This window comes from Cervus elaphus, chromosome 5 (genome assembly GCF_910594005.1).
Source record: "Cervus elaphus chromosome 5, mCerEla1.1, whole genome shotgun sequence".
NCBI lineage: Eukaryota > Metazoa > Chordata > Mammalia > Artiodactyla > Cervidae > Cervus > Cervus elaphus.
Genome location: NC_057819.1, coordinates 132756624 through 132783567, shown reverse-complemented (window position 1 = coordinate 132783567; position 26944 = coordinate 132756624). Strand labels below are relative to the sequence as shown.

Genomic DNA, 26944 nt, shown 5'->3' with positions numbered 1-26944 from the left:
GCACAAGATAAATACCCAACTTGCCTGAAATCACAAGACCCATGTCTTAGAAACTGTACTCACTGCATTCAATGTAATTCTTTTTTTTTTTTGCTTTTGTTTTTTTTTTTCAGAATAATATTTCCCAGTGGGCCTAGCCAAGAGTTTGGATAGTAAATCCATACTAATCAAATGATGTTAAATGTACTGCTATACATATTAAATGTTTAAATTATATTCAGATGTTAATGTTCTCCCAACCTGAAAAATGGATCTTTCCTCATTGTTCCTTTTCCATACTTCATTTCCAGGCACCGTATAATAAAAAGAAAAATGATCATCTGAAGGTACGGCTAAAGGCAATGAAAAATGAATAGAATATTAGCATCATCTTGGGATTCAAGCTCCCTGGGAAATATATGCCTTCTGTCATAGGAGATTTGATCATTTTCTCATAATTTGATAAAAATCTTATAAAATGCTTATCACTTCAGATCTAAAGACAGACACAGACTGTAGGTAAGGGGATGGAAAAAGGTATTCCCTGCAATGCAAATGAAAGGAAAGCTGGAGGAGCAATGCTCACATCAGACAAAACAGCCTTTAAACAAAGACTGTGACAAGAGACAAAGAAGGATATTCATGACATAGGGAGCAATCAAACCAGAAGAGACACCAACTGTAAATATACATGCATCCAATGTAGAAGCACCTAAATAAAGTAAATATTAAGAGATATACAAGGAGAAACTGACAGTGATACATTAATAGTGATGTGTGATGCATGCGTGCTCAGTCATGTCTGACTTTGCAACTCCATGGACTGTAGCCTGCCAGGTTCCTCTATCCATGGGATTTCCCAGGCAGGAATACTGAGCCGGGGTCGGGGGGTGGGGGTTGCCATTTCCTTCTCTGGGGGATCTTCCCAACCCAGGGATTGAATCCATGTCTCTTACATCTCCTGCATTGCAGGTGGATTCTTTACCAATGTGTCACCCGGGAATCCCCAGTAGCAGGAGACTTTAATGTCTCACTTTTATCAATGGACAGATCATCTAGGCAAAAAGTAAATAAAGCAACACTGGCCTTAAGTGATGTATTAGATCAACTGGATTTTATATATAAATTTCATCCCAAAGCAGCAGAATATATCCCTTTTAAGTGCACATGGAACATTCTTGGAACAGACATGTGCTAGGCCAAAAAGCAGGCCTTAGGAAATTGAAGAAAACTGAAATCACAACAAGCGTCCTTTTCAACCATGACTCTCTGAGACTAGAAATCAACTATAAGGGGAAAAGTTGCAAAAAACACAAACATGTGGAGGTTAAACAATTGTATAACTTTAGCATTTATTCATGGTCAGCAGAAAACCACCATGTATGACACATCTCTATGTACACTGAATAAAATAAAAAGAACAAACATTCAGTATATAAACATCTGTGTGAAATGTATATATTTTATACATTTATGAATTTATAAAAATTTAGAAAATTTTCTCCCTTGTTAAATTCTTTTTTTTGCCAAAAAGAGAAAACAAGAAGCCTGTTGTCCACTGTTTCCCCCTTACTCCTCATTTACTATAATGCACAGAAATAATATTTACATTTTGCTTCAGTATTTTTTCCCAGTATAAAATTCCACTTAACTTTGTTCTCTTTATTCTTCATTATTCAAATTAGCTTCTTTTTAAATCCACATTGAAATGATTTTTAGGCACACAGCACCTTTGGTATTTCTTATAAACCACCTCAAATTTTCTTTGGATACGTGTATCAGCAATGTATAGTAATAGCAATAATAACAGCAATCTAGTCTTTAGAATTTCTGGTATATATTATACTGTTCTTGCCTTAAAAATCCCATGGATAGAGGAGCCTGGTGACCTACAGTCCATGGGGTCTGAAAGAGTCGGACATGACAGGATGACTAAGCATACACTCTATATAGAAAAATACTTTTAGGTATTACCATTATTGGAGAAGGAAATGGCAACCCACTCCAGCATTCTTGCCTGGAAAAGCCCATGGATGAGGGGCCTGGTAGGCTACAGTCCATGGGGCCGCAAAGAGTTGGACATGACTGAGCAACTTCACTTCGTTACCGTTACATTGATTATAGAAAACAGTGGTGGTGATGGTAGTGGTTTAGTTGCTCAGTTGTGCCCGACTCGTTGGGGGCCCATGGACTGTAGCCTGCCAGGCTCCTCTGTCCATGGGATTTCCCAGGCAAGAATACCGGAGTGGGTTTCTGCTGCATTGGCAGGCAGATTCTTTACCACTGAGCCACCAGGGAAGCCCGTAGAAAACAGTAAGAGCAGGTATTTGGGGGAATATTTCAATTTGCCATTTTTTGAATAAGAACAAGTATATCATGTGGCTATAAATCCCATGTAGTATATACTTAGGTAGAAATATTTTCTTACTATGAAGATTGTTAGGAGAATGATTTCAACAATTCCACTTCTCTCAGAGTCCTGACTTCTGGACCTTCTTTGATACAACTGCTGAAGAAAAACAGGGCTGTATGAAATTTCTCTGCATCACGAATAGAACGTTCCTATGTTAAATACGCCTGAATCCTATGACTTGCTGTTCCACAGGGCACTAGGGAATGCTCTGTGAATTGGGACAAGACTTGTTCTCCGACACTAAAATCTGCTGGGAGGTGACACCTTTCCTTGGTTATAGTCTCCAGTGCTTTCTGCATCCTGACTCTGTGCAGCGCGTGAGTGCGTGTGTGCGAAGTCACCTCGGTTGTCTCCAACTCTGTGTGAGCCCAGGACCGCAGCCCGCCAGGCCCCTCTGTCCATGGGATTTCCCAGCCAAGAATACCGGAGTGGGCTGCCATTTCCTCCTCCAGGGGATCTACCTGACCTCGGGATCAAACCCACATCTCTTACGTCTCCTGCATTAGCAGGCAGGACCTTTACCACTAGCGCCACCTGGGAAGCCCCAATTCTGTGCAGTAGGGATTCGCAAGTTCCTTTTTAGTGGAAGTGACTAAACATACAAATGTGAAGTAGTTGAGATTCACTATCATGTCCCCAGAATTCTCAGTGGTACTTGGACTCTCCCAGGAGTTCCTAATAGCATCTTGTTTTCCTTCCTGCACCAATCACTCACGCCCAGAGCAATTTACGGACACTAGTGGTACAAAGAGCATAAAACACCACATCTTCCCCGCAGCCTCTGCTACAGGGAAAGGTAGAGCTAAGCACAAAAGTAATTTTCAGATATTTACCAAAACTGAAATGGGAAACTTCCACTTCACGGTGAGGAGAGAGTTCTGTAACAGTGGGAAAAACATAGTCCTTTCCTACAATTCCCTCTTGGAATTCATAAACCGCAGCTGGGTTTCCTGTTGCATTTCTAAATGGATTTACCTGCTTCCTTCCGGGTATGAATAATGGGTTCAGGGTATTTGCAACTTTCAAGTCTATACAATTTTTTCACGTTTTCTTTTCAGAATTTACCAGCAATTGAATAATTTCTAAAATTTTATTAAATGTACCTGCTCCCATATCAGAAAAGATTTAATTAACAAGTTACATGGTCAAAGTCAAAAATAAGATAGGTAAAACTGCTTACCTCTATCATTTCAGAAAGAAAAAAAATTGAAGTGCACGAAGGTATTAAAATTATACATATAATTATAATATTTCCAGAATGAGTTAGTCCCAGGAGGATGAGCATAAATAACGAGATCTAAAGGAAAAAAATCCACAGATATAATTTGCTCAGTCATATTTAATATGTTTTCTATAAGTAATCTATTTTCCTAGAAAGATATTCTCATTTTCAATTTTCAGCTTAAGTACAACAACATTGAGAGGACTGCCTCTTTAGGAAGCATCAAAGTGTCATTACAACTGAAAGACATGATTACAATTAAAGTCTGACATAAACATCTAAAAGATGCTGTACTATCTGGCACGGATATGCAGCAACAATTAAAAAAAGGGACTATGCCATTATTTTACTTTATGAACATAAATCCTCATATGCTTTCAGCACTAGCATACAATTAACCTCTTGTCGAATGGTATTGTAGTACCATAGTTTTAGGAATAACAAAAGAATAAAGAAGGGAATAGAAACTTCTCTTAGCATCTATAGAATACTATTTACCAAGTACTTTGATGAGCAATTTACCAGCATTGTGATAGCAAATGCTCTTGGAGAGACTCAGTCCTAACCCTGTAAAGTGCTACTGCTTTATATACATCTTCTCTGAGTTCAGAGAACTAAACCTCAGAAACCTGAAGTCACTTCGCCCAATATCTTACAGCTATTTAATGCCAGATTTAGAATCCAAACCTAGGCTGTCTGACTCCAGAGCCTAAGTTCTTGCCCTCCATACTTATATAAGAAGAGGTTGGGGACTTCCCTGGAGGTGTTAAGACTCCGCTCCCAATGCAGGGGGTCCAGGTTCAATCCCTGACCCAGGAACTAGATCCCACAAATTGCAATGTAATATTCTGCATGCTGCAACAAAGACTGAGGATACCACATGCCATACCTAAGACCTGACACAGCCAAATAAATAAGTATTTTTTAAAAATTAGAGATACCAAGGGAACATTTCATGCCAAGATGGGCACAATAAAGGAGAGAAATGGCATGGACCTAACAGAAGCAGAAGATATTAAGAAGAGGTGGCAAGAATACACAGAACTGTACAAAAAAGGCCTTAATGACCCAGATAACCACAGTGGTGTGATCACTCAGCTATAGCCAGACGTGCTGGAGTGCGAAGTCAAGTGGGCCTTAGGAAGCATTACTACGAAAAAAGCTAGTGGAAGTGATGGAATTCCAGCTAAGCTATTTCAAATCCTAAAAGATGCTGCTGCTAAGTGCTGGACTCAGTATGCCAGCAAATTTGGGAAACTCAGCAGTGGCCACAGGACTGGAAAAGGTCAGTTTTCATTCCAATCCCAAAGAAGGGCAATGCCAAAGAATTCAAACTACCCTACAACTGCACTCATTTCACATGATAAGCAAGGTAATGCTCAAAATACTTCAAGCTAGGCTTCAACAGTACATGAACTGAGAGCTTCCAGATGTACAAGCTGGATTTAGAAAAGGTAGGGACCAGATATCAAATTGCTAACATCTGTTGGATTGTAGAAAAAGGAAGGGAATTTCAGAAAAACATGTATTTCTGTTACATTGACTACACTAAATCCTTAGACTGTGTGGATCACAACAAACTATGGAAAATTCTTAAAGAGATGGGAATACCAGATCACCTCACCTGCCTCCTGACAAGCCTGTATTCAGGTCAAGAAGCAACAGTTAGCACTGGACATGGAACAATGAACTGGTTCCAAAGTGCTAAAGGAGTACTTCAAGGCTGTATGTTGTCACCCTGCTTATTTAACTTATATGCAGAGTGAAGTGAAGTGAAGCCGCTCAGTCATGTCCAACTTTGTGACCCCGTGGACTGTAGCCTACCAGGATCCTCAGTCCATGGAATTTTCCAGGCAAGAATACTGGAGTGGGTTGCCATTTCCTTCTCCAGGGGATCTTCCCAACCCAGGGATCAAACCCCAGTCTCCCACACTGTAGGCAGACGCTTTACCATCGGAGCTGCCAGGGAAGCCCCATCATGCAGAGTACATCATGTTAAATGCCGGGCTGGGTGAAGCACAAGTTGGAATCAAGATTGCCAGGAGAAATATCAATAACCTCAGATACGCAGATGACACCACTCTAATGGCAGAAAGTAAAGAAGAACTAAAGAGCCTCTTCTTTTTTTAATTTATTTAATAGGAGGATAATTACTTTACAACATTGTGATGGTTTCTGCCATACATCAACATGAAACGGCCACAGGTACACATGTGTCCCCCACTTCCCCCTCCCTCCCCACTCTATCCCTCTGGGTTGTCCAGAGCAGTGGTTTGGGGGCTCTGCTTCAGGCATCAAACTTACACTGGTAACAAAGGTGAAAGAGGAGAGTGAAAAAGCTGGCTTAAAACTCAACATTCAAAAACCTAAGATCATGGGACCTGGTCCCATCACTTCATGGCAAATAGATGGGGAAAAAATGCAAACAGTGACAGACTTTATTTTCTTGGGCTCCAAAATCACTGTGGACGGTGACTGTAGCCATGAAATTAAAGGACGCCTGCTCCTTGGAAGAAAAGCTATGACAAACTTAGACGGCATATTAAAAAGCAGAGACATCACTTTGTCAACAAAGGTACGTATGGTGAAAGCTATGGTTTTCCCAATAGTCATATACAGATGTGAGAGTTGGACCATAAAAAAGGCTGAGTACCAAACAATTGATGCTTTCGAATTGTGGTGCTGGAGAAGACTCTTGAGAGTCCCTTGGACTACAAGGAGATCCAACCAGTCAACCCTAAAGGAAATCAACCCTGAATATGCATTGGAAGGACACTGAAGCTGAAGCTCCAATACTTTGGCCACCTGATCTGAAGAGATGACTCATTGGAAAAGACCCTGATGCTGGGCAAGAGTGAGGTCAGGAGGAGAAGGGGGCAACAGAGGATCAGACGGTTGGATGGCATCATCAACTCAACGGACATAAGTTTGAACAAACTCCAGGACATAGTGAAGGACAGGCAAGACTGGTGTGTTACAGTCCATGAGGTCACAAAGAGTCGGACACGACTGAGCAGTTGAATAACAGAAGTTTAAAAAAAATAAGGAGATATTGTGTGAGTCAGCTGTCCGTACATCCAGTCAATGAGTCAACCTATAATGTGTCAGGTACCAAGATCTTACGTATATGAAACTAATCACAGAATTTAAAAAACTCTTTAAAGTGTTCTCTCCACAAGCACAAGAAATATTTTCTCACAGAAAAAGCAACATAAACTGAAATAATCTGAGGGTTCATCAGCGTATTTTAGGACCTTAATCAGAATCTCCTCAAAGGTTCACTGGCTGTACCATTATGGTTATGAGAGGTATTGTTTTAGCAAGATGTGTGTTAGTGTAGCTTCAGTCCCACAGAAACCTGAAGCTAAGCTTTCTAAATCTAACAGTGCAGGAAAAGAACTTATCTTTGACCACCCTACTTCCTCCTTTCCATCCCTTTCTTTCACCTTTTTTTTTAAAAAAGAATTATTTATTTGGCTGCATCGGGTCTTAATTGGGGCTGAGGGACTCTCTAGTTGTGCTGCACAGGCTGAGTTGCCCTGTGGCTTATGGGATGTTAGTTCCTGGACCAGGGACTGAACTTGCGCCCTCTGCATTGCAAGGCAAATTCTTAATCATGGAAAGGCCCCTTTCTTTTTGTCTTACTTATCGTACAAATTAGCTCATCCATCGTTTCTAACCCATTAGAAAAATTAAAATAATCCTTCCATCAACTCTTCCTTCCAACAAGCAACAACAGCTACAACCTCTGTCCACAGGACTTTCCAGGCAAGTATACTCAAGGCAGGTAGCCTTTCCCTTCTCCAGGGGATCTTCCCGACCCAAGGACTGAACCCTCGTCTCCTGCATTGCAGGTGGATTCTTTACCATCTGAGTCACCAAGGAAGTCCTAGGATTCCATACTTAAAGGTCAACCAAATATGAACTCTCAATTAAGAAAAAAAATCAAACCTACAAGGCAACAATCTACTAAGTGTGAGTAGAGAAGGGGGAAAACTACAGATTAAAACTATTTGAAGACTTTAGCTAATAGAATCATCAAACAACAAATGCAAATATTTCAATTAAATGTACACATGTAAATTAAATTCCACATGTAAATTACATGTGGAACTAAGAAAAACACAAACTAGTAGCAAAAGGCTGTAAGGAACAGTTCAGCAAATTTGAAACAGAACCAGAGTTCTGAAAAGCAAAATTGAGGTTTTAAAAATCTGCCAAAGATTAAAGATAATTTAGACACAGTTGAATGGTTTTTGGTCATAAAGCCACTGTTAGAATAAACAGGGTCACTACATAGTTTCCAGACTGAAACATACCCAAAAGAATAGTCTCAAAACATATAAAGCAAAATTAGAGAATAAAACTGACAAATCTACCTGTCTATTGGGATGCATGAGAAAAAAGAATTAGATCAAGACCAATTCCAATGGTTAAGGAGATATTACCTTGCTATAACATTTAACCATCATATCACAACCACCAATAAAACTGGCTCAGAATTACAGGTATACAGGGATGAGATTTAGAAGCTAAGAAGCAACTTAATCACCTTTAGGATGTCTACTGTTGCAATGAATTCGCGAACTGGTTGCATTTATGACATTTCTGCCCACAGTAAACCCAATCTTTGGATACCACCCACAATGACCACCAGCGTAACTCTCACAGCCTTAGAGAAGTAAGACCTTGGTCTCCTGACCCTAATTCCTCCACCATGTCCCCAAAACAGACAGGAGAAAGGCAAGTTCATAAGAAAGAGAGAAAGGATAGAACATCTTTCCTTTTCTCACCAAGGGTCCTCAAACTAAAGGCATTCCTGAAATGCAGCTAGAGAAGAAAATTTTCATTGTTTATAAGATTAAAGTTACGTTTTGGACTCAACTGGCCCTTTTTTAGTACTTAAAGCAAATCTTAATGAAAGAAACAAGATTATGTTAATATCCGAAATGGTCAGAAAGGTATGAGAGCCTGCTCAAGATGTCAGCAAGGCCTGGGGAAGGAGATGCAGCAGAATATGTGTAAAGTAATAAATAATTTTATTTCTTAATAAAACTTTTCTCTGTTTACTTGCTTGCTTATGTTATTTGTCAATATGGCCACCTAGCACAACTTTTTTTTTTAATAAAGAGAATTAATTATTCAGGAGGCAACCCCCCTGAGTTGAGAAACTTGGGCTCAGGTCTCATCCTTTAACATTTTCCCCGCTCTATAAATGAGGGAATTAACCCCAATGATCTAGCCTTTCAGCTAGGGCAGGTCAGGATTTTTATAGCTGTTTCATCTCTTTCCAAAGAAACAGAAGTGCCAAAAAGAAACTTTTGAGAACAGAAAAAAAAAGAAGGAAAATGAACTGAAACCTTAAACCATGAACATGGCCAAACAAAGACCAAAGTGCTAAGGAAGTAGTCCCACTTCCAAGTATTTACGCTTAACTGTCCAGTTTTAGAAAAGGAACTTCAGGGAAACTTCATATAAATATGCATGGGTGTACATTTTCAGATACTTACAAGAAAAAAGCTGAGAGACCAAAAGCCGTTATTTTTTCTTCCCATGGGAAAGAGGAGTGAAATCACGTACGTGAGGAGTATGAGACACGCCGCACAGCCGGCCACGCAAACCGCCTGACAACACAGCATTAACAGCAAGGTTAGAGACAGGGTCATGGGCGGGGTGACGGGCAGGCAGAGGATCGGATCACAAAGCTGCCAAAGGCAATTTTCTTGTACATGCCTTTGGTTAAGCTCAAAGTGTTAACAAAAATGAGTTTTTTTGTTTTAATTCTATTATTATATTTGGGGAATTTGGGGGAAGATGATCACTTACCAGAGCAAACACGAATTCTAATACAATCGTGAATTCCAAAAATATGCAGTACATTAAATGTATCGAAAAAAGAATTCCAAAATAAAATGAGATGTCCACCAGGGCCTGTCCACACCAGCATGCTGACGGACAGAGGCCTGAGATCCGTAGCTGAGACTGAGCTTTTTGCTGGCGAAGAAACAGAAGGGATACGGGTGAGGCTGAAACCTTGGGTAAAAGAGGTATTTTGTTTCTGTGAAAACGTTAATTTTTAGTAAATTTTAGAAGTAGTATTCAGCAGCTTTTTTTTTTTTTTTTGAAAAGTCTATGTTCTTTTATATAGCAAATCCGACCTTCAGGAATTTGCTAGCCTGGGTTTAGGAAGCAGGCCACAGGACAACTAAGACACTAATACTATTCCAAAGAAAACAGTGTGTCTCCCAGGTGGTGCTAGTGGTCAAGAATCCACCTGCCAACACAAGAGACGCAGGTTTGGTCCCTGGGTCGGGAAGATCCCCTGGAGGAGGAAAGGACAGCCCACTCCAGCATGCTTGCCTGGGAAATCCCATGGACCGGGGACCATGGCGGACTGCAGTCCACGGGGTCGTAAATAGTCAGACATGACTGAACACAGAGAGCAGGTGACCAGAAAGAGCGTTTTCCAAATCACCTGACACCCCGAGGGGGCGGGAAGGATGGGGAGGCCATTGACACTGCAGGAAACGTCTGACCTATGCCTCAAGCTGATTTAAAGCCCCCTTTACAAGAATGGAGTCAAAAAGCAGGAAATGTGATATAGCTTATATTTCACACTAAAAAATTCCCTTTAGAATTGTAGATTAACTACACACAGTCAAAAAGGAGTGCATTTTCCACCGGTGAACCTGACGTGAAGTGATTCCCTTGGTAAAAAATATGTATGTATCTGGCTGTCTTGGTTGCAGCATGCAAGCTCTTAGTTGCAACATGTGGGATCCAGTTCCCTGATGAGGGATCGAACCTGGGCCCCCTACATTGGGAGTGCAGAGTCTTAGCCACTGGACCACCAGCAAAGTCCCTAGGGTGAGTCCCTTTAAAACCAAGGTTACTTTACTGTGTTCAATCATGAACTTTCTCACCTCTTTGACATCACGATGAACCATTTAATAAAAATGCATACTTAGATTAGAGTAATACAATTCATGTGTAAACATTTTTCTTGAAGGGCTATCCTGTGTGTATAAGACAATAAAATCCCAGTTTACTGAAGTCAGATAGAAGCATCTCTCCTCCTCCGCCCACCCCCCACACGCCCCGTCCCTCTCATCCAGGCTCTTACTTCGTAATCGCTGACGCTGTTCATCCCAATGTACGGAGAAAGGCAGTTTACAACGAGCAACAGAAGAAAATCCAAAATGCCAACTGCCCATGTTGGCTCGTCCTGCAAGTTCCAAACACATCCGTAAGCTACCGCGCTTGTTACCAACCACACACTCAAACACAAGGATCAAATACATTTAGGGAAAGGGTGAAAACGTCCGAATGGGAGGATATACCTGATTTAAGAAGCAAACAAAGAGCAAACATGTTTGCTACCCTGAAAGGCAGGTTCCATTCCCAGGAACTGCATGCTTTCAAAAGAAATTTAAAATCTTAATTTTACATGCCTGTGTTAAGAAGACAGACAGCAGGTTCTCTTGTTTATCTGTATCTGGTGTGTGCGGGTAAGTTGTTTCAGTCGTGTCTGATTCTTGTACGACCCCATGGGCTATAGCCCACCAGGCTCCTCTGTCCATGGGATTCTCCAGGCAAGAAGACTGGAGTGGGTTGCCATTTCCTCCTCCAGGGGATCTTCCCGACGGAGGAATCGAACCTGTGTCTCTTATGTCTCCTGCACTGGCAGGAGGGTTCTTTACCACTAGCGCCATATCTACCATAATCAAACACTTCTGTTAGGAAACATTTGAAGGCTGAGAAGTGGTTATTAAAATCATGTGTTATCAAAAGTTGCACTGCACTCCACAAGATATAAAAGATAAAACAACCAAGACCCCAAAGGACACTGTAATACATAAAGTGACAGAACACTAAAACTTAAAAATAATCACAAGTTGAGGGATAGACCATACATTCCACACCTGCTTTAATCAGTGACTGTGAAATGCTCAGTAAATTCCCCCAGGGAAATCTGACATAAATTAAGAATTTGGGTTGGAGGGTTCTCTGGGTGTTCTAGGTTTTCCAAGACAATCTGTTCATTCATTAATTTCAGAAAATATGTATTGGGTACCTAAGAAGTGTAAAAAGCTATTCCTGACTATGAACCAAAAAAAGCCCAAATTATTAACATTGTTCTTTAACAGTTCTCTGTCATTTTCAATGTTTCCGTGTCCTTTAGGATCTTGGTTTTTTCGGGTTCTATGTCTTAAGGAGCTGGCTGTGATTTTTAACCAGACACAATTTTTCAACCAGACACAAGAGTGGGGCCATTGATAAAACATGACTTGATAGTGTATTAAGTGGTGGTAAATGAATGGAAAAAATAGAGCCACATAAAGGGTCAAAAACAATAGGGTACATTGGACTTACCAGAATTCTATTATACATTTACATTTTTCCACTAAAATTTAAAAAATAGTAATGAAGCTAAACATTAGGTGAGGTGAAAAACTCTTTATCTTTCAGAATAATGGCAAGCATGTATTGAAAGCTTACTCTCCCCCTTACAAAAGTATAACTCCCTAAGGTCAGATTTTTTTTTTCCCTGTGCCATGTATGCTGTATCTCCAGCATCTAGAAGCACCAGGTCATGGCAGATACTCAAGAAATACTTGCAGAATGATGAAGACGGTACGTGCCAGGCTCTGTTGTAGGCGCCTGATAAGCTCACTTAATCCCCACAGTTTTATGTACAGGAGGTCCGAGGACGTCCCCCTCTTACAGGAGAGGCCCGGGAAGCAGGAGGGCTCGCAGGGAGCAGGCTGCAAGCTCAGGCACAGGCTCCAGAGCCCCTGCCCCTTCCTCCCAGCTGAACTGCCTCTCACAGAAGTTACCCCTCTACTTACGAGTGGAAACGTGCTCCTCTCCGTCTTAATAAGCTCTGTGACGTTAAAGATTCCAAGCAGGGCATTGCTAACAATCCCAATAAGAACAGGAAAACAGTTCATCCTCTTGGTATTGCATGCAACTGAAAATCTGTAATCCTTTAAAAAAAAAAAAAGGCACACAAATATACGCTGTAAATTAGAGTAAATCTCCTTATTGCATAGTCTGTAAATTATTAGGGTGGAATTAGGATAAGAAGGAGACAATTAGCTTTTCCTTGACACTTCTCCCTACTGGAATTGGTACAAGAATGCCTTATTTTTGTAATTTAAGTGACTTATTCTAAAAATGAAATAAATGAACATTCACGAACATGGAAAGATGTCAAAGATCTAGATTCTATGTGACAAAGAAAGTCGTAGGACTTGTCTAATATGATTTCAATTTAGAAAATATATTTCTGAATGTGAGATCATTCTAGATATAGTGAGTTGTGTTTTTATAAAGGAAAAGAGTGTAGAAGATAATTACTAAATGCATTAACATAAATATAATATGAAAAAACAAGTGGAATTATGAAGAGAATTTTACCTTCTATGTTACATACTCCAGTAATGTTTGAATTAGTCTATTAAACAGTATTGCTTTTTTCTGCTTTATTGAGATATAGTGAAAGTCGCTCAGTTGTGTCCGACTCTTTGTAACCCCATGGACTGACTACACAGTCCATGGGATTCTCCAGACCAGAACACTGGAGAGGGTAGCCGTTCCCTTCTCCAGGGGATCTTCCCAACCCAGAATTGAACCCAGGTCTCCCGCAATGAAAGCAGATTCTTTACCAGCTGAGCTATCAAGGAAGCTTTACTGAGGTATAATTGGCAAATAAAACTGAGGTTATTTAAAACACTCAGAGTGTGCATAGCAGTGGGAGTTCCCTGGTGGTCTAGTGGTTAAAACCTGGTGCCTTCCCTGCCACAGCCCAGGTGCAATCTCTGGTTGGGGAACTAAGACCCCTTAAGTCATGCACTTCTGACAAAAGCTCAAGGAAAACATACACTTTTGATATGGTTTTTGGAGCAAATACTAAACAAATTGACATTTACCAAAGTGTTGTTTGTCCAATTCTGGATGAAGTTATTATGGGCTATAAGTGCACTATTTTTGCATATGGCCAAACCGGTACTGGAAAAACCTTTACAATGGAAGGTGAAAGGTCCCCTAATGAAGAGTATACTTGAGAGGAGGATCCTTTGGCTGGTATAAGTCCATGTACTCTTCATCAGATTTTTGAGAAAATTACTGATAATGGTACTGAATTTCCAGTGAAAGTGTCGCTATTGGAAATCTATAATGACAAGCTCTTTGATCTCCTTAATCTGTCTTCTGATGTTTCTGAGACTGCAGATGTTTGATGATACCCATAGCAAAAGAGGAGCAATAATCAAAGGTTTAGAAGAAATTACAGTACACAACAAGGATGAAGTCTATCAAATTTTGGAGAAGGGGGCAGCGAAAAGGACGACTGCAGCAACATTGATGAACGCCCACTCTAGTCGATCCCACTCAGTTTTCTGTTACAATACATATGAAAGAAACCACAGTTGATGGAGAGGAGCTTGTTAAAATTGGAAAGCTGAACTCGGTTGATCTTGACAGCAGTGAGAACACTGGCCGTTCTGGAGCAATTGACAAGAGAGTTCTGGAAGCCGGAAATGTTGATCAGTCCCTGTTGATTCTGGGAAGGGTTATTACTGCTCTTGTAGAAAGAACATCTCATGTTCCTTAATCGAGAATCTAAACTGACTAAAATCCTCCAGGACTCTCTTGGGGGACGTACAAGAACATCTATCATTGCAACAGTTTCTCCTGCATCTCTCAATCCGGAGGAAACTCTGAATACATTGGAATATGCTCATAGAGCAAAGAGCATACTCGATAAGCCTGAGGTTAACCAGAAACTCACCAAGAAAGCTCTGATTAAGGAATATACAGAAGAGATAGAGCGTTTGAAACAGGATCTTGCTGCAACTCATGAAAAAAATGGAGTGTACATTACTGAGGAAAATTTTAGAGCTATGAGTGGAAAACTAACTGTTCAAGAGGAAGAAATTGTAGAATTTGTTGAAAAAAATTGCTGCTGTTGAGGAAGAGCTAAATAGGGTTACAGAATTGTTTATGGATAGTAAAAATGAACTTAACCAGTGCAAATCTGACCTGCAAAGTAAGACACAGCACTTGAAACCACTCAAAGACATTTGCAGGAAACAAAATTACAGCTTGTTGAAGAAGAATATATCACCTCAGCTTTGGAAAGTACTGAGGAGAGACTTCATGATGCTGCCAACAGGTTGCTCAATACAGTTGAAGAAACTACAAAAGATGTATTTGGTCTCCATTATAAAATGGATCGTAAGAAGGCAGTTGATCAGCATAATGCAGAAGCTCAAGATGCTTTTGGCAAAAACTTGAATAGTCTGTTTAATAATATAGAAGAATTAATTAAGGATGGCAATAAGAAACAAAAGGCCATGCTAGAAGTTCACAAAACTTTGTTTGGTACCCTGCTGACGTCCAGTGTCTCTGCACTAGACACTGTTACTGCAGCAGCACTTGGATCTCTCACATCGATTCCAGAAAATGTGTCTGTCTACACTTGTTTCTCAGATGTCTAGTGATATTGAAAGAACAGTCATTAGCAGCAGAAAGTGAAACTGTACTTCAGGAATTGATTAATGTACTTAAGACTGACCTCCTCAGTTCACTGGGAACAGCTTTATCCCCCACTGTGGCATCTATTGGAGAAGGCAATGGCACCCCGCTCCAGTACTCTTGCCTGGAAAATCCCACGGATGGAGGAGCCTGGTAGGCTGCAGTCCATGGGGTCGAGAAAGAGTCAGACACGACTGGGCGACTTCACTTTCACTTTTCACTTTCATGCATTGGAGAAGGAAATGGCAACCCACTCCACTGTTCTTGGCTGGAGAATCCCAGGGATGGGGGAGCCTCGTGGGCTGCCGTCTATGGGGTCGCACAGAGTCGGATACGACTGAGGCGACTTAGCAGCAGCAGTGGTATCTATACTGGAAATCAACAGTCAATGGAAGAATATTTTCAAGACTTCATCAATTGTGGCTAATAAGATAGAAGATCAGAAGAAAATGGATGGCTTTCTTAGTACACTGTGGAACAATCTACATGAACTAAAAGAAAATACAGTTTCTTCCTTGGCTGAATCACAGAAGGTGTGTGAAAACTTAACTGAAGACGTGAAGAAAGCAAAGAAAATCCATTCACAGGAACTTTACCAGTTAATCAGTCTTTGGGAGGATAGACTCTGTGATTTGGAGGAAAACTGTAAAAACATCCAGATACCAGTTAGCAGTGTTCAAGAAAATACAGGGCAAACGCAGGAAACTATGAAACAGGAAGGTCTGGTTTCTTCAGAAAATTGCAAACAAAATCCCTCTCCTCGGACCTCACAGGAAGGAGACCGGCAACAAAGCCCAGGGCTCGGAACCCTGCAAGCTCGCCCTATCTGCGTCTCGCTACCGCCTGAATGTTCTTCCCCTTTTCCTCTTTCTTCTTCGCGGACGGGTTCGGCTGAGGTGCCATGGCTGTCCCCTGGGAGGGCCGGGTCACGAACTCGGGCGCCGTGGGGCACGGACCTGGGTGCCCTCCTCCCCTGCTGGGCGCTGGCATGCCTGCGGGGGTCGCTGTCGCCCAAGGGCCATGGCTGACTGTGGTGTCTGCCCCTCAGTAGCCCGAGCCTTCCAGTCACGGGCCTAGTCTCCGTCTCAAGAAACCAAGCAACCACTCCGCACCTCACTTTTTAAAAAGGAGCCGACTGGCCGGGCCAATGGCAGCGCTCGCGCGCAAAGCACCACGGGATGCGGTGTCGTCACCAGACCCCGCCCCAGGGCGTGGCCCGCAGAAAAGCAAATAGCTAGTCCTTCGGTGCCAGCCTGGAACTCGTAGTCTAGTGGGAGCCTGTCCCTGACTAGTGAACCAACGTCTCTAGGCCAGAGTTTCCTCATCTGCAGAATGGGGCTGATAGCAACTGTCTCTGTCAGACAGTTGTGTGAAAATTGAGGAGCTGGTGAGGGTAAATAGTTTAGGCTAGAATGACCATGTAAGCGCTCGGGAAACCTAGCCGTGATTGTAAATGATATTAGAGAACTGTAAGATAGTGCTGTGGAAGCACAGAAAAGAGAGGTTCAATGCAAGCCCCTTTCTCGGAGGAAGCGTCCAGAATCGTCTTGAAGAATAATTAGGAAATGTTAAGGCTACCATGGGTACTAAATTGTGATGAAAAAGACACTGAATGTTACTTAAACTATGAATTTATCCTTTGAGTGATGAGAACTCGTCCTCGCCAAATTACAAGCAAGAAAGCAAGGTCAGATTTACATTTTCCTACTACGGTCCTGCAATAGCTGTTGCAGGCTCAATTTACCTGGCGCACCGTTCCCGCAGGCCTGTCAAGGAGGTTGCGCCAACGCCCGCGGCCATCAGCCTACAATTCCCTGCAGGCTGCGCTCCCCGGTTCCTCTCACGCTCAGTGACCGCCTGCTTCCGTAGGAGTACTCTGGGCATTCTGGCAGTGTTCACGTTTACTTGACCAGATTAGATATGGGTCGCAGACCCAGGAAATAAAGAATCACGGGTCTGTGCTATACTTGGCTCTGGGAACTTCGCTTTGGGACCGTCCTTAGCCCACAGGAGCCTAGGTATCTTTGTAGTTTCCTAAGTGATGATGGCCAGATGGGGTGGAAATTTCGCCGGCCTCCTTAAGTGTTCCTTTGCTTATTAACCTACGTTCTTCCCCCAAGGAATCGACACATCTACAGCTCAAATGAATGGTCATCTCATCCTGCTAGTCGGTTGTCTACTGATATCATCTCTTAGATGGCTCACCAGCATCTAAACGAACCTATCCAAAATGGAACTCTTCACCCTAACTCCCCTTACCTCCACCCTGATCTTTCTCGTTTAGACACGTGGTTCTAACCAGACCTTTGATTCCTTTGTTCTCCTTGTCCAATGCAGACCTGTTGCTTTTATCACTTCTGCCCTCCACTCTAGTCCAAGTCTCTTTTATCTCTACCCTGAATAACTATTCTTAATAAACTCCTTAACAGGTTAAAAAAAAAAAATTAAAGAATGTGGAAAATGTGCCCTGTAGAGGATTAAAATTTCATACCTTCTTCTAAAAAGCGGCAAAGCAGTGTTCAGGTTATATTGATTATAGAGTAATTGAGCTGCTTTTCTATGATTCATAATTATTTGGATGTGGCAAAAAGCCATGCATGATAAAAAGTACATGGAAGCAAAAAAAAAATATTCAGACCTATCATTTCCCTTGGAATTATAATTTGAATTGTTGAATGTGTGTGTCTTTTAGGCAAATGTACTGAGTGGTAAACAGAAGTAGATCTTTTTTCCTCCCCCTTTAAAATAAAATCTATTTAAAAATAGAATTTGGTTCCACAATCGTGTTTAAAAAGTACATGGGAGCAAAGGTACCTTGTGGCCACCAGACACGATGACGGCTCCATTGTAGGAAGGGTCGTCTGAGCCGTTTCTGTTTCCAGCATCATCTACTTCCAAGACGAGACCCTGACGCTTCAGGGACTGCACAACGTCTTCAATATCGGATCCTGAAGAAGCCCGTGAAGAAGGGCAGCACAAGAGCAGGAAAATCGGTGTCAAAGCTTTAAGATGAGTTTCCCCTCGGTGAAGGAGGAGTAGCCTGACCGGGTGGAGCCCCCCAGTCACGCTCGGAGCGTGAGGAAGCGCGCCCTGTCGCCGGGACGTCAGGCTCCAGCCCACCCTCTCCAGGAACTCCTTTCTCTGGCAGTTCTTAGTCATTTCCTGAGAGACTCGTGATTCTCACGGAAATAAAACTTTCCATCAGTGAATTGTACAGACTTTTCAGAACTCCGCAACGTCTGTAATTACAAGTAATACACACAAAATCCCCCCCTCAGGACCCAGACGTGTTTGCTCTGGTGACGCGAATAGTCCTGCTGGCCCGGGGACCTCAGCACGACGCTGACAGCCCTGGTGACCGGGTCACGAGACCGGCACGGAATCAAGCGAGCTTGACATTTTCTATTCTGTCCGTTATTTCTCGTGATTCGAAAACGAGTCCTTCAGTTTCCTCAACTTGAAGATGCGGCAGGCTAGACAAGCACTGCTCTCACCCCTCGTGTTGTTGTCAAGACAGGTTTGCGCTCCTCAAAGCTGTTTGACAGTAAAAATTGAGACTACGGACTTCCTTGGTGGGCCAGTGGTTTGGACTCCACGCTTTCACCGCTGAAGGCGTGGCTTCAGCCCCTGGTCAGGGAACTAAGATCCCACAAGCTGCATGGCATAGCCAAAAAAAAAAAAAAATTGAGACTAAATTGAAGGTCTATTTCTCACCTGTATTGTTGATGATCAATAGATTGGTCAGAGGAGTTTGAGGGAGCTGTTCCAGAGAAAGGAAGTACATTCCGGGTGAAAACTCCCAGCGATCATCATGAAAAAACACTGAATACATGATCTTCTCGAAGATAGTGGGGATTAAAGCAATTCCGAACACCACTAACCTAAGTCAAAGAAAAGGAAAACGTGAATCTAAAACATGTTCCTTCTGATTAAGTCACAGATACACTCTAAAGGCCAACCTATGGAAATTCAACACACAGATATGACATTTAGTTACACAAAATGGAACCTAGAGTGAGATTAATCTGAAAGTGGGCCCACATTTTTGCATAATTCCTATCACGTTGCTAGGTGTCCGAGGCGGACGGAGGACCAGCGGAGAAGGTGAGATCCAGAGGGTTCCTCCGCGGGCGTGCTGGCCGGACCAAGGACGTGCGGAAGAGTCTGCGGAGCCTCAGACAGCCTACCTAGGGACTGTTTTTAAAATATCTTTTAACTCTTGTTGCTTTATTCTTTTCTTCTTTCATTTTTATTTTTTAAATTATAAAAGTATAATAACACATTTACAGGAGACTTGGAAAATACAAAGTGACATATAGTTCCACTATACGTTACAATTATTGTTTAGATAAATTAAGATTTTTAGTTGGGTTTCAGTATTAAAACTCTCAAAAATTAATAGAAAGAATAAACAGCAAAGTAGGATATATTAACAGTAGACCTGAAAAGAACAATGAGCCAATTCAACATAATAAAGATTTATCTGATATAAAACAGCGGGAGGGATTCAGAGGGCCCGTCTCGGGAGTTCTGAAGGGCAAGGAGCCGTGTTTCACACTGTGGCTTCAAGCGTGCCACATGCATGATTTCGAGTAAAACTTGACCTTCTGCCCGCTGTTGCTTGACATGTATCTTAACTTTGATGAAACTAGATGCAATACTGAATACACCAGCTTCAGATCCTAGAGCTCACTCCACCAACCATGAGTGAACACTTCCAAGCCATCTTTCTGCTTCGCTAGCAAGTATGTGCGTCCACTTTTTTCAAAAATCCCCTTCCTGTCAGACCTCAGACTCTGTCAGCCTCGCAGCTCCTAGAGAAAGAACGATGAAGCCCACCAGAGAGAACCTCCCTCTGGTCTTATCAACGATGAAGAAGACAGATCCAGGGACGTGCCCGAGGCCCCACTCCACCCCTCTGGTATCACGGGCAAGGCTCACATCAGAGGCCGGGCCTCAGTGCTCCTCTGGACCTGCTCCTCGCTGCTCCCGGGACCTCCCACACTGAGCTCATCTTTCCTTCATCGTCCGTGACGCTCCTGCTACTGGCTCATTCCCATCATCACTGAAGCATGTTCTCTCTTCATAAAGAAATAATGAAATTTCCTTCTGACTGCAGTCTCCCTTCAGCTACTGGTCATAGAAAGAACAGCAGAAATTCCCTCTGTGGTCAGGCACCTCACAAGCATTATCTACGTTCAGGCTTTCTTTTCGTAAAACCTGAAGGACCTCCCTTTTGCCAAATAAAACAGATGCTTCTGGTTCTGAGCCGTCATTCTCCACCACTGTTTGCTAATCCCTTCACGTTCTCTAGTCTTGGCTCAAAGGTGACCATTTCAATGAGACCAACACTGACCCACCTATTGGGAATGAACGCTAACTCCCTCCCCAGCTTCTTGGTCTACTCTGCTTTGTATAAACTATTATATAATGCATTTAGTTTTTACATTTATCACTTTTTACCTTTCCCCCCAGTCAGAAGGTAAACACTACCAAAAGGACACAGATCTTACTCAAACGAAGCAAGGAGAACAACTGTAGAACAGTTCATAGGCTTCAGTAAAGATGTGTGTTGTACTGAACAAACAGCATGGTTATTAGGGAGTTACTTAATTGGTGCTTTTCCCCGACAGATCGTACGTCTCAAGGCCTTTTCAGTGGCATTTACCACTGCAGGACGGTCCTGCAGGCACTCAAAAGAAACCTGTTACATGAATGAAGAAATCAATAGACTTATTTTCTTGGCATAGGACCTTTTTTTGCATATATGGACTAAAGAGACTTGAAGAGTCTGATAAGGACTTCCCTGGCAATCCAGTGATTAAGAATCCACCTTCCAATGCAGAGGGCACAGGCTCAGTCCCTGGTCGGGGAACTAAGATCCCACGTGCCTTGCAGCAACTGAGTCCGAGTGCTGCAGCCAGAGAGCAGCCAGCAGGCCGCAGGGAGAGGCTGCGGGCTGCGGCTGGGACCCCACGCAGACGAGAGTAAGCAGGGGAGTAAATATTTTAAAAATAACAACAACAACAAAAACATTTTTTAAAAAGTGTGACACTCACAAGGACAGGAAAATCTTCCTCTCACTCCTCAACTTTAAGAAGCGGAGTCTCGCCACCGCACAGACCTGTCGTCTCCACAGAGCTGCAGAGCTGACGGTCTTTCTCACCTCAGGAAGGGAACAAAGAGCCTGCTGGGCTGCAGACTCGACGCCGGGGTCTGGGGTCACGTTGATTTCTGCCGGTCCCCCGACACCGGGATCTGTAACCATGTGATAAACTATTACAAGAGGTTACGTTGTTTACATTTTCTCTTTAGAAACTGTTGAGAAATGATGTTAGACTATTTGAAACAACACTTCTAACACATCAGCTACTGATATCCATAACTTTTGCATTCAAATCTTTCCTTCAAACAAATGTAATGGATGCACTTTTGGTGAGGGAGTGAGTCAGTTTGAGGACGTGGTTTCAGCGTCTAGAGAAGCATGACTTCATTTGTATCTGTAGCGAAAGCTCTTCACTGAGGGAATTTTGCAGAGCGTGTCTTATGCAAAAACGCCATGATAAATTTCTACAGCCGAATTTCCTAAAAATTCTCCTCCTTCCTTCATCTCCTCCAGAGGATCAGTTTATCACTGATGGTTGACAGTCAGTGACTTTTTCAGGACACCATGGTGTTAAGTTAGAGAAAGTCCATGAAGACCTCCTGTTTGAGTCCTACCACGCCACACGTGAGCTGTATGATTGTGGCTAATTGCTCAAATGTGTAAATCTCACTTTCTCACCTACGTCATAATATAAAGTCATTTATGGGGATTAAGAACAACAGAATCCTGGGTTTCCCAGGTGGGCCAGTGATTAAGAATCTGCCTTGGAATGCAGAGGACACGGGTTCTATCCCCGATCCGAGAAGATCCCACAAGCCTTGGGGCAACTAAGCCTGCGCCCTAGAGCCCATGCTTTGCAACAAGAAAAGCCGCCACAAGGAGAAGCCCATGCCCCACACTGGAGAGCAGGCTCCTCTTGCCACAACTAGGGAGCCCACACACAGCAACGAAGACCCCGTGCAGCCATAGATAAATAAACACTTTTAAAGAATAAAAATAAAATCAGGTTTAAAAGAAAAAAAAAAAAACAGAATCCAACAGTTGAGCACTATGGCTGGTACATAGTAGGCTTCTAAATTCTTCAAATTATTATTACTATAAAAAGGGAAGATAACATCTTATTTAATTATCTGCCATGAATATGTTAATTAGAATGAGTTGGTTAGCTAGGCAAGAGAACATTCTTACAGGGAATGGCAAGAAAGAGACAAAACCCGGATTTAGGATGTTAGCAGAGAACTACGGAGGGACAGTGGTGGGCATCGCAGAGGGAAGAGATTAGAACCGACAGGGGACGTGCACAGGGTCACAAGGAGATGGGTCTGGTCCCAAGCCTGAAGATGTTACTGTAAAACATTTACCATACCTTAAAAGGTGGATGGCCCCCTTTATGCCTAATTCACCTTCTAGTTAGAATTCCACAGAAAAATCTATAAATATGAATTAACTCATGGTCATTTTCTTTTTCCTTAATTTCCTGCTAGACACACATTTTTATACCTGGCTCATCAATTGCCGATCTGCCTTTTAGGTTCAAGAATACTTCACTTAGAGTTGTCATGGAAACACCAAAATTCATTATTCCCTGGTCAGAAGAGTTTTCAAGGTCTCTGCAAAGATCTAAAAAGCAGAGTAACGAAACAATGCAATTATTATTGGTAAAGAGTACACTAAAATACTAATTTCTAACAATTACTCAAGATAGATAAATCTGAAAATATTTTCACATTAGGGATACCAGCAATTCAAGAAAAACATTCCTATAAGGTGTTTTCTTGTCCTTCAAATCATTTTTGTTATTGTACATCTCTATTGTAGTTCCATAAATTTAAAATCTCCTGAAATGCTATGGCCATGTGTGTGTTTGTATGTCTATTTAAAAACTCAAGAAAATTCAAAATAAAAATTCAGGAGGCATGGAGTAAACTGAATTTTCTTCTTTGTACTTTCCAAGTTTTTTTTATAATCAGTATCTGACATTCATAATTAAAATTATAATTTACCAGGAAACTACAGACCTGCTTATAAGTGTTTTAAAAATAAGGTTTATTGAGCCTGTATCTCAAACAGAAATAAAAGGTTTCTGCTGTTTCCGAAAAGATACAAGTCGAAGCTTCGTTTAATGCTGATGAAGACAGCAAACCCGAGTTTCTCAGTGGACTACATTCAGGGAAACTTAGCTGCTCTCTCATCAAAATCAGGTCTAAGTCACACACTCCGTTACATTAGAAATGGGAGGGAGAGTACTTATGAATACTTTCATGTAGAAGCTTTAGAGCGCAACTTGGAGAACTACGGAAAATGCAGTCAGCGTCATCGTGGACCAGTGGTTGTATTCTGTGTGATCACACAGTCTGTTACCTGGAAACTTGTCTGTTCTCTCCAGGGGCAACGTATACACAAGTTTTTCTTCACTTTCTGCGGTTAACTTGGCGTCTGAGATGTGCTGTGTGATGAGGGATGTGATTCTCTCTGTATTGCACCTTTCATTCCTGTGTAAACTAAATTTTCAAAAGAGGCATGAGTCCTTGAAGTCCGTCTCCAAAACGACTGCTCACGAAAAGACAGTTTTTGGTTAAACAGTCTGTATACATTACAGGCATATCCTGCTAACATCAGTAACCGGTTCTGACATTCTAGGAAGTGGATTTGGAATACAATTTTAGACTTTTAAGACAAACCTTTTTATTAAAAATGATCAACTGCTTTTAGGGGGACACAACTGCAGATTTTTCCTATATAAATATTGTCAAAAATGTTGTATTGAAAGATACAGACATTTTTAGAAATTTGCATGCTTAAAACCAAGGTGTTTTAAGAAAATGTTAAAGAGGGAGATGTTTCGTAGTGTCTTTTGTAAATCAATCCCCTCCCCAAGTGAAGCTGACTTTTCTTACAGCTCTAAAGGATTACATGGAATTACAATATGATCACCTCTCTTGTGGATACAGTCTTATCAACAACAACACCCAGAATACGTTACCTTAAATGATATCCAATACCCCATTTCCGCTTCAGAAACAAAGACGACCCTGCACATCTGAGCTTCCCGTTAGACAGAAACACTTTCCTATCTGAGTAGAAAGAGAGAAAGAATAAATTTTGCAAATTCCTTATATAGAACATTCTCTACTCTGGAGACCAAAACTGGCTGGATTTTTCAGGGTGAATGCAACCTTGGTACCACTGAGTTCCTAGATGCTGCTACTTGCCCCCAGCCTCCAGTGTGTGACTGACAGTGGTGACCTGGGCACACAGAGGCTTGAAATGGACTTATGCATTGGGTCTTGCACTTTCAAGGCTCACTCAGTGCCATGAGAACCTGCCCGGACTATGACTCCTAGAAGATGTAATACACCTACAGGGGGCTGAGTTATCTAAGTTACCCTCGCAAAGGAAATGAACCCTAAATATTCATTAAAAGGACTGATACTGAAGATGAAGTTACAAAACTGTGGCCACCTGATGCAAAGAGCCAACTCATTGGAAAAGACTCTGATGCTGGGAAAGATTGAGGGCAGAAGAAGGGGACGACAGAGGATGAGATGGTTGGAAGGTATCCCTGACTCAATGGACATGAATATGAGCAAGTTCCAGGAGATAGTGGAGGACAGAAGCCTGGCGTGCTGCAGTCCATGGGGTCACGAACATTAGGACATGACTTAGCAACAACAACAAAAGCCAATGGTCATCCAACCCCCAGCTCAACTGCCAACTCTCCAATACATGGACCAAGTAAATGCTTATTGATTAAGGCACTGAGCTTCAAGATGGCTTGTGGCAGCACTTTTGAGATAGGAGATAACAGACACAAGAGATAAAGTCTATCTAACCTCACTTTCATGGGGGAAACTTCAGATACTCTTACAAGGCACATCAACAGCAAAAATTTCCCTCCCTTCCCTGAGACCCTTTCTGACTTCATTTTCCCAGATTCCTTCTCTACATGATCTCCTGCCTCACTGAAACAAATCCTCCCCACCTGCCAAGATTTCCTAGGCAGAGTGTTTGCTGTATCTCTAATTCTCCAATCTTCACTCCCAACACCTCATTCAGTAAAGAAAGGATCTCCGTAGAAGGGCACCAAAGGATTGCAAATTTAAAAAAAGAGTTTTTCCCAGCTAAATGTTCCTTTCTACTCAACAAAAAAATACATACTCTTGTATATGCATGTGCTAAGTCACTTCAGTGGGAAGCCACATATTTTCATATACCCATATATACAAACACACACACACACATATACACAGTAGAGCTTCCCAGGTGGCGCTAGTGGTAAAGAACCTGCCTGCCAGTGCAGGAGACGTGGATTTGATCCCTGGGTCGGGGAAATCCCCTGGAGGAGGGAATGGCAACCCACTCCAGTACTCTTGCCTGGAGAATCCCACGGAGAGAGGAGCCTGGCGGGCTACAGTCCATGGGGTCGCAAAGAATCGGACACAACTGAAGCTACTTAGCACTCACGCACATACATAAAGAAGTAACACTGGCATTTCAAATCTTTAAAAATACGCACTTGTGATTGATATAAACAGCCCGGAAAGTTACAGACAGGAAGATACATAAACTGTGAGTCTGAGAACTCACTGGCGGTCAGAATGCCCTGGAGGCCAAGTGCCACTTCCGGATGTCCTCTCTCAACGGCATGGCAAATGAGGTTCTCTTCTTTCCAACAGAAGTTAGAGAGAATCTCTCTCATATTAAGCCCTTGAATACCGAGTCAGTATAAAGAAACCAAGACTCACCAGCCAGGATGTCAGCCTCGTCCACGAACTGGGTACTAAACACGATCGTGTGGTTAGTTTTCCTCTCCTTCAGGAAGTTCCAAACGAGGTGCCTTGAGAAAGGATCGAGTCCAGCAGTTGGCTCATCCAGGAGCAAAACCTGCAGTGGAGAGCACGCTAGAGCATCTTCCGTTTAGAGAGAGGCTCTTCAGAAAACAACACGGAACCCAGTATGACGTCTGCATTCAAACAGTCCTTCATCAGATCCCTAACGGGCTTGCATGACCCTTTATTATAAATTTTCTCTCACGTTTGGCAACTAGAATGCAGTCTGGACTTTAATAATCATTTTACACCCTTCGATCCAAATTAATCTCAAAGATATTTTTATCTCTTACCTGAGGATCTCCTAAAATGGCAATCCCAAATGTGAGTTTTCTCTTCTGTCCACCACTTAAGTCTTTAGCAATAACATCTTGAATATTGTGCATGTCTAATTCCATTATAACTCCTTTTACCTATCAAAAACACCACATTAATAGAAAATATTTTACCTGAAGCAGTCTTAATTTGCTAATAGTTAGAAGGAATTTATTCTAGAACCCCATTAATTAATTTTTATTTATCAAAGAGTAAAGTAATAGTTGAACAAAAATATGATCAGGAGCAAACTAAGTAAATTATTTACAAAGTCATCAATTCTAACACATGTATCTACCTCTTGCTCCACTTCTTTTGGTGGAATCCCTTTTATTTTTGCAAATAGCCTGAGGTTTTCTCTCACAGTTAAAAAGTCAAAGTAGATATTAAATTGTGGACAAAATCCAGTATAATTTCTGATTTCTTCCATGTTTATTATTTCAGAGAGTTGGGTGTTGTAAATAGTGGCAGATCCTATAGATAAAAAAATGTAGGTCTTTAACACCAGGATATTAACTCTATGCAGAGTGATAATATAGGAT

At 41.9% G+C, this 26944-nt stretch overlaps 1 protein-coding gene and 1 pseudogene across 2 annotated transcripts in view; one reads left to right on the top strand and one right to left on the bottom strand.

Moving 5' to 3' along the window:
• ABCA10 (ATP binding cassette subfamily A member 10) overlaps positions 1 to 26944 on the bottom strand; it is a 58095-nt gene that overhangs the window by 12919 nt on the left and 18232 nt on the right. Inside the window, exons 13-28 of one of the 2 annotated variants that reach the window (XM_043905695.1) lie at positions 26701 to 26876; positions 26381 to 26500; positions 26004 to 26142; positions 24242 to 24332; positions 23620 to 23759; positions 22759 to 22878; positions 21212 to 21410; positions 18867 to 19033; positions 17967 to 18100; positions 12464 to 12601; positions 10738 to 10839; positions 9441 to 9608; positions 9125 to 9238; positions 3573 to 3689; positions 2408 to 2488; positions 241 to 332 (exon numbers count right to left, since the gene is read on the bottom strand). In XM_043905695.1, coding sequence (XP_043761630.1) covers positions 241 to 332; positions 2408 to 2488; positions 3573 to 3689; positions 9125 to 9238; positions 9441 to 9608; positions 10738 to 10839; positions 12464 to 12601; positions 17967 to 18100; positions 18867 to 19033; positions 21212 to 21410; positions 22759 to 22878; positions 23620 to 23759; positions 24242 to 24332; positions 26004 to 26142; positions 26381 to 26500; positions 26701 to 26876 — 2098 coding nt within the window. The remainder of the gene's footprint in view (positions 1 to 240; positions 333 to 2407; positions 2489 to 3572; positions 3690 to 9124; positions 9239 to 9440; positions 9609 to 10737; positions 10840 to 12463; positions 12602 to 17966; positions 18101 to 18866; positions 19034 to 21211; positions 21411 to 22758; positions 22879 to 23619; positions 23760 to 24241; positions 24333 to 26003; positions 26143 to 26380; positions 26501 to 26700; positions 26877 to 26944) is intronic. The other variant, XM_043905696.1, reaches the window with a different exon arrangement.
• Positions 12817 to 17021, top strand: LOC122695671 (annotated as a pseudogene).